Source organism: Myotis davidii, unplaced genomic scaffold (genome assembly GCF_000327345.1).
Source record: "Myotis davidii unplaced genomic scaffold, ASM32734v1 scaffold1115, whole genome shotgun sequence".
In the NCBI taxonomy this organism is placed as follows: Eukaryota; Metazoa; Chordata; class Mammalia; order Chiroptera; family Vespertilionidae; genus Myotis; species Myotis davidii.
In genome coordinates, this window is record NW_006287910.1 from 683,330 (window position 1) to 690,826 (window position 7,497).

The 7,497-nt window shown below is 40.7% G+C and overlaps 1 protein-coding gene across 3 annotated transcripts in view; it reads right to left on the reverse strand.

Moving 5' to 3' along the window:
- PARN (poly(A)-specific ribonuclease) overlaps window positions 1–7,497 on the reverse strand; it is a 159,353-nt gene that overhangs the window by 23,146 nt on the left and 128,710 nt on the right. Inside the window, exon 23 of one of the 3 annotated variants that reach the window (XM_006759674.2) lies at window positions 3,553–3,780. The exons of the other annotated variants lie outside the window; for them this stretch is intronic. Coding sequence (XP_006759737.1) covers window positions 3,774–3,780 — 7 coding nt within the window. The 3' untranslated portion in view covers window positions 3,553–3,773. Of the gene's footprint in view, window positions 1–3,552; window positions 3,781–7,497 lie in introns of those variants that run through there. 3 annotated transcript variants of the gene reach the window in all.

Genomic DNA, 7,497 nt, shown 5'->3' on the forward strand with positions numbered 1-7,497 from the left:
CCCCCCCCGGCTAGCCAATCTCCCACGGTCCTTCCCCACCCCGGCTAGCCAACCTCCCGCGGTCCTTGCCCACCCCGGCTAGCCAATCTCCCGCGGTCCTTGCCCACCCCGGCTAGCCAACCTCCCGTGGTCCTTCCCCACCCCGGCTAGCCAATCTCCCACGGTCCCTCCCTTAGGCCCCCGGCTTGGACAGGGAACTAGGGGTGGGTAGCAGCAGATGCAGCCCCTTTCCCAGGGGGGCCAAGGGCTGGCTCCCTCCTCGGGGTCACCACCCACTCACCACAGAAGGAGGAGGGAAGGAGGCAGGGAACTGCGCAATGGCAGGGCACCCACGATGGCAGTTTCAGCATCTGGCATCTGGTATCCGTTCCTTCCATGCCTAGCCCAGCGACTGCTGCCTCATCTCCCAATTCTGCCAGGCCCTGGGCTGGGACAGGGAACCGGGGGTGGGTGGCAGCAGTTGCAGCCCCTTTCCCAAGGGGGCCAAGGGCCAGCCCTCTCCTTGGGGCCGGCAGCCAACCTCCTGTGCCCTGTTCCTCCCCCAAGTCGGCATGCTCCAATCGGCCCACCAGGTTGGCGGTGCAGCAGCGAGGGAAGGAGGTGGGGGGAGGGGAAAACCGCACGGTGGTGGGGTGCCGACAATGGTGGCATTGGCGTCCAGAGTCTGTTCCTTCCGTGCCCGGCCCGGTGACCATCACCTCCTCTCCCAACCCCACCAGGGCCTTCAGGCCCCAGGCTGGGATGGGGAACCAGGGGTGGAGGGCAGTGGATGCAGCCCCTTTCCCAGGGGGGCCAAGGGCCATCTCCCTCCTTGGGGCCGGTGGCCAACTTTCTGTGCCCTGTCCCTCCCCCCAGCCGGCAGGCCCCAATTGGTGGTGCAGCGCGGCAGTGAGGGAAGGAGGAAACCGCACGGTGCTGGGGCGCCAACGATGGCGACATCCGGCATCCCTTCTTTCTGCACCCAGCCCGGTGACTGTTGCCTCCTCTCTGGCCCTGATCAGCCTGTTCCCAATCAGCCCTGATCGCCAGTCCTGACTACCAACTTCACCCATGCACAAATTTTGTGCACCAGGCCTCTAGTTATTCATACATTTCATTGAAATATTTTAAAAATGTCAAGACTTCACAAAGATCCACTTAACATGTGAATAGCTACCATACCAATAAATCATTACTTGTCTGGTTATGTTAAATGGATATATTCAGTTCTGCTACTAATTGGCTTTGTGACCTTGAATAAGACACAGCTCCTCAGACCCTCCAGTTCTCCTTTGTAATCACTAAGAGTGAACTGGATCAACTCCAAGTCCTTTCCAGCAAATATATGGCTTTATCAAGTAACACTTTTGCTCACACAATTATAGGTGCTACCCATTCTTTAAAAGAATATGCCTGCATTTCTTCAAAAATGGATTTAGTCGCCCTAACTGGTTTGGCTCAGCGGATAGAACGTCGGCCTGTGGACCAAAAGGTCCTGGGTTTGATTCCAGTCAAGGGCATTTACCTTGGTGCAGGCTCCTCCTTAACCTGGGCCCTTGTTAGGGTGCATGCAGGAGGCAACCAATCAATGTATTTCTCTCACATCATTGTTTCTCTCTGCCTTTCCCTCTCTCTCCCACTCTCCCTAAAAAAAAAAATCAATGGAAAAATATCCTCAGATGAGGATTAACAACAACAACAAAAATGTTTTTAGCCTTCACTTCCATTCATCTGAATTAGTGTGATATTACTGTATTTCACAATTATTAGCATTTGCAAGTAGAAATGACAGTTATCTAAACAAAAACAAAATTTATAGTATTAGTATCTTAATCCTATGTGCTTTTAATCTCTTCCGAAATTGTCATTTTTGGTTGTTTCTATTTTTCTTATAAACCAAACCTGAGAAGGAAAAAAAAACACCTCATAATATCAACTGATCAGGCTCAAATCGACCAATGGAAAACATTACTCTAAATTCTAATGGTTTCATTATATTCATTAATTTAAACATCCTAAACCACATATTTAGTCAACTTGATGATGAGATGACATCATTAGCACTAATTTGACTTGTTGAATCAACAGGGTTATGATGGCTTTACCAGGAGAAGAGAACAAGATTCTACCTCATGAAATAGAGAATGTCATTTCAGCTTCTTCAGAGCAGAGGACCACCTACCACCAGATGTTCTGTTACCAAGAAATGACATGCTTCTTACATTTTGGTTTGATTTATGAAGAGCCTTCTGGGAATAATTTGTGACTATAAGCAAACTAGAAATTAATACCCTCCAAGATTGTAGAATCATTGATTTAAGATGATAAATTAATGTATCTCATGGTCATTCCCAAGAATTCCCCAGTTCTTTAGACTGATTTCTGTAGCATCATATGAGATTGATTTGCTTTTAAGTTATTTTCCCTTAAAAAATGTGGTAAGGTATGCATGAATAGTCTTCAGACTAAGATATTCGAAGGCATCCACAGTTGATCTATTCCCACCTTTATATGGTTCTTTCAGCTGTCTTTCCTGCTGTCTAAACAGCAGGTAAGACAACAAAATAGGATGGATACTGATGTAATTATGAAAAGAGTGTCATTTCTTTCTGCCTTACCTTTAGCAAAGCAATTAAAACTGGCATAAACTAACAGGAAAAAGCAGTCTGAATGGTATTCTCCAATAAGAAACTGGAAAGTAAGGTATATTCTGGGTGTACTATAGGTTCTCTTGATCATTCATTCATTTGCATCTTTTTCTGAGTGACCACAAGGCATCATTTGTTAGGTACTGGAATGCTACTATAAGTAACAACTATTCCCAACTTTTTCTTTTAAGAGTTACCAAGGCAAAGAATTCCCAAGGATTCTAGGTGGCATAGAAGGCATCAGAAGGCATGCCTGGTGGTGGTGGGGAAGGATCACAAGTGGATATCTGAAGGAGTGGACATTCTGGAAAGAGCATGAATGGGATTTCAGATAAGAGAGATGAGGGCTTGAATCGGGGTTCTGTCATATATTGGTGCTGTGACCCAGGGCAAGATCCTTCGGTGAGTCTCAGTCTCCTCAATTATAAAATAGGTTATTGTGAGGACCAAATAAGAAAACTATACAAAACAGCAAAGGTTACAGTACCTGGAGCATGGTAAACACTTAACAAATGCAAGTGCCTTCTCTGCTTCCTCACTGTTCTATGGTAGGCAAGGGCGGGGGGGCGGAGGGAGTTGGGGGGGTGTCCATGTTTTAAGGATGATGTTGATGGGTCTTCAGAGGCAGTGGTCCAAATCTTTGAAAAGCATCAGGAAAGGAGGAAAGGAAGAGAGAAGAAGAAGTAGAACGAAGACATAAACAGCATAAACAGGTGGTACAGCATGGTGGTGATGGCCGGGGGGGGGGTAATAACTGGATAGCTATTTATTAACTCATGGGTGTCCAGATCACCCCAAATGCCCTACTCTGTTGGAAATGTATGCAAGGTTACTAGAAGACACAGTTCCATTTTTTCCCAACATTTTATTATGAGAACTTCAAATATACAGTAAAGTATAAAGAACTGTACAATTAACATCAATTTAGCCATTACTTAGGTTCTATAATTAGTCCTACTTTGGGGATAAAGACCTGAAAATACACAGCAGATTTTAGTTTTTTTGCATTTGGAAAGGGGGCATAAAAGGGGAAAGCTCTAGAATGTTCCCATGTGGTTAAGTATTTGGCTTCTGCTCTCCCAGCAATGCAGTTGAATGAAATGAAATCTTTGCTTCAGAGATTCTTGAATGAACAAAAGGAAGCACCTACAATCTGCAGACAGAATTTAAACGTGGAACCACCTATCAGCACAATGACAAAGCTCATGTTGGGCTGTAGTAGCCATTCATCCTTATACCTGACCTCCCCCAAGTAAACACAAACAGGCTGTGGCTTCTGCCAGCTTATAATGTACTAGCAGGGCATAAAGTGTCAAAAAAAGAACCGCCAGAAAAATGTTAAGGATTTCTACACCTGGAAATGAAAATATAGGATTTACACATTTCATACTTTATTTCAGCTAAAACAAATACAAATAATAGAGGAATAATTCTAACTGCACATGATCTGGGCAACTCAAATAGGAAATCATTTGTGTGTTTGGTTAATAGATATGGAAAAGATAGCATTTCACTTCCTTAATCATCTAAGTGTGTTGAGGGCAATTTCAATTGGCAGTCCCATTTAAGAATTTATCCTATAACATGAAGATAAGTATGAATAATATAGTACATTATTAGAAACACAGATGATAATTACTTTTCATTATAGTTATTCAAATAAAAAAACATGAAGATATGGAAAGAAAACATTTATTTCAAATACTACTGCTATTATTAAACTTGAAAGCATCCCAAAACATCAAAAGTCAGATTAAATATAAGGGGGTATTAAACTGAGCTTTCAATTCTTTAAAATAAAATTTTGAGACAACATACTGCTTTAAAGTGGGTTTTCAGTGCCAAATTCTAAATTACTGCATACAGAAACTTTTAAATGGAAATAATGAATTTTCTTGGAGATGGGAACTAACTCCTATGTTTTTAAATTTAAAGAAAGCTAAGTCATTACTAAAATTTTCTCAATTTTAATAAAATAGATTTTTTAAAATCAACTATAGAAATCTTAGAGATTGAGCTCTTTTAAAAAATACATAATTTTTAATCACTACAATTGTTCTGCTTTCACAGCTGTGCATTTGTCCATTTCTGCAGAGGTGACACTTCATTCTCTTAAAACAGACAGATCTACATCTAAAATCAGTTGGTCTGGTTGCCAGATATGCTGTAGCCCATACAACAAGTAAGAAGAAAAGGCCGGATCTCACAGCATTTAAAATCAATTTACCTACCTTTCATATTTTATCTTAAGAATTTTTATATCTACAAAAGCAATTTAATGAAGTGTAAAATAGATAAGTAGTAACTGAAAGTTATAAATTCACCAACTATTTTTCTTGATAATTCATAATTTTCTGCTGAAATTTTAAAAGTATTTCTGGTCAGCATCCTCCCTATCCCCAATTATCGTGAGAAAGGCTTCAAGTGAAATTTTACCATAAAAAGACTGCATTCCAGCCCTAACCGGTTTGGCTCAGTAGATTGAGCATCGGCCTGCTGACTGAAGGGTCCCAGGTTCGATTCTGGTCAAGGGCATGTACCTTGGTTGTGGGCACATCCCCAGTAGGGGGTGTGCAGGAGGCAGCTGGTCGATGTTTCTCTCCCATCGATGTTTCTAACTCTCTATCCCTCTCCCTTCCTCTCTGTAAAAAATCAATAAAATATATATTTTTTTAAAAAGATTGCATTCCAGATTGCCTGCATCTTTTTAAAAATTTTTAATTATAGGGAAATACACAATTGAGTTGCACTGTTATGTGACCAATCTGTAGAACTCTTCATTTTGCAAAACAGAAACTCTTTACCCATTAAATACTAACTCCCATCCCTCTCTCCCCCAGCTCATGGCAAACACCATTCCACTTTCTGTCTCTGTGAATTTGACTATTCTAGTTACCTCATAACAATGGAATCATACAGTATTTGTCTTTTTGTGACTGGCTTATTTCACTTAGCATAATGTCCTCAAGGTTCATCCATGTTGTAGTAGCATATCAAAATTTCCTTCCTTTCTTAAGTTGAATAATATTCTGTAATAGCGATTTTCAACCTTTTTCATCTCATGGCACACAAACTAATTACTAAAATTCTGCAGCACAGCAGTATATATGTATATTTTGCCAATCTGACAAAAAAAATAGGTATAATTTTGATTCATTCGCATCAGGCAGCTATTGTTATGTTGGCTTCTTGTCATTTTTTATTTGACAATCTAAGGGAAAAGAGGTAAGTGCTCCTGACTAGTCAGGTATTGCATGTTTTACGGCACACCGTTTGAAAATGGGTATTCTATATCACATTTTGTTTATTCAAGTTGTCTGATTTTCTTTTTATATTATTCTCAGGAATCCTGATGAAATACTTTCTTTGAAAGAAAGCAATGATGCTCTGACCTACTGATCCAAGAGAAGTCAAAAGAAGGAGACGGGTTAGACCAATTCAGCTTTCCCTGATACCAGCCAGGCTTTCTTTCAAAGAACAATATTTAGAAGTGGGTTTTCAGTGCCAAATTCTAAATTACTGCATACAGAAACTTTTATTTTATTATTTTTTTTCATACAGAAACTTTTAAATGGAAATAATGAATTTTCTTGGAGATGGGGAAAATATTTAGAAGGAATATTTGTTATCGAGTTGTTTCTACATCTTGATTTAAGAAAGATCCCTGGCTTTATGTCTTAGGAACATTCCATGGTAAAACCAATTTGCCTGGTACTTTAAAATTCTACATTAATCAGATTCTAGTTTTATGCTGAATATTTATTTGAATTTCTTAAAATGCTTCTTTAGACTAGAGTGATCCTTTCTTCAGTTGTTCAGATGTTAAGGTGGAAAGGAGCTGAATAAGAGGGAAGACTAAGCAAAGGGCTGTGATTATTACTTTTTAATCATTTAAAGCAGATTTTAAAGGTCTCTCTGTACCACCTTTCCAGTCTGAAATTAGCACAGCCCTTAAAAGATAATTAGACGGAGGCAAAATCAGCAAAGAGGAGGGGGAGGTAGCCCATCAGCAGGATAGCGCTGTGTCACCAGCTTTATGATCTGGAGCAAACCACTTCCCCTCTGAGTTTTTCTCTTTTTTTAATCAGTGAAATAGGACTAATAATGCTACCTTATTCCTCTCAGGGTTCTTCCTTAGTCCCTGGTGAAGATAAAGAACCATTATTCTTCTCATAATGGCATTTCATAATCTTACCATGGTTCCTACTGCCCCTTGCCTCCAGCTACTATTCCAGGCTGAATAGTCTCAATATTTCCCCTTCCTTTTACCATCATCAAGTCATTTTCCTCCAAACGGGCTGTGGAACTTCTACTTAAAAGCAACCAATCAACTCATCAAAGACCAAGACTGGATCCTAAAGGCACTTCAATAATTTTTATATTGGCTTATACATCATAGGGTCACTTCTGTGTATTTTTAAATTGTTAAAAACTAATAGTTTTCCATTGATAATTTAAATCCTTTCCCCAAAGAAATAAGGTTGAGATTCAGTTTTCAACTTAGGGCTTCTTGGACAGTTCTTTTTTTTTTTTAAGAAAAGATAATTTAGGAAACCAAGATGGCGGCATAGGTAAACACCAGAAATTGCTGCCTCGCACAACCACTTCAAAAATACAACTAAAAGACAAAACGGACATCATCCAGAACCACAGGAAGGCTGGCTGAGTGGAAATTCTACAACTAGAAGAAAAGAGAAAAGCACTGAGACTCAGAGGAGGTGCGGAAGTAAAGTGCAGAGGTACGGAGGCAAACGCAGAAATGGCTGGCAGCTGAGGACGCGGTTTTCTTTTTTAATCGGGAGGGAGTCTCAAGCTCCTGACTGCTCTGAACTCCAGTTCTGGGTGAGTCTCTGGGGACCCAGAGTCTTAT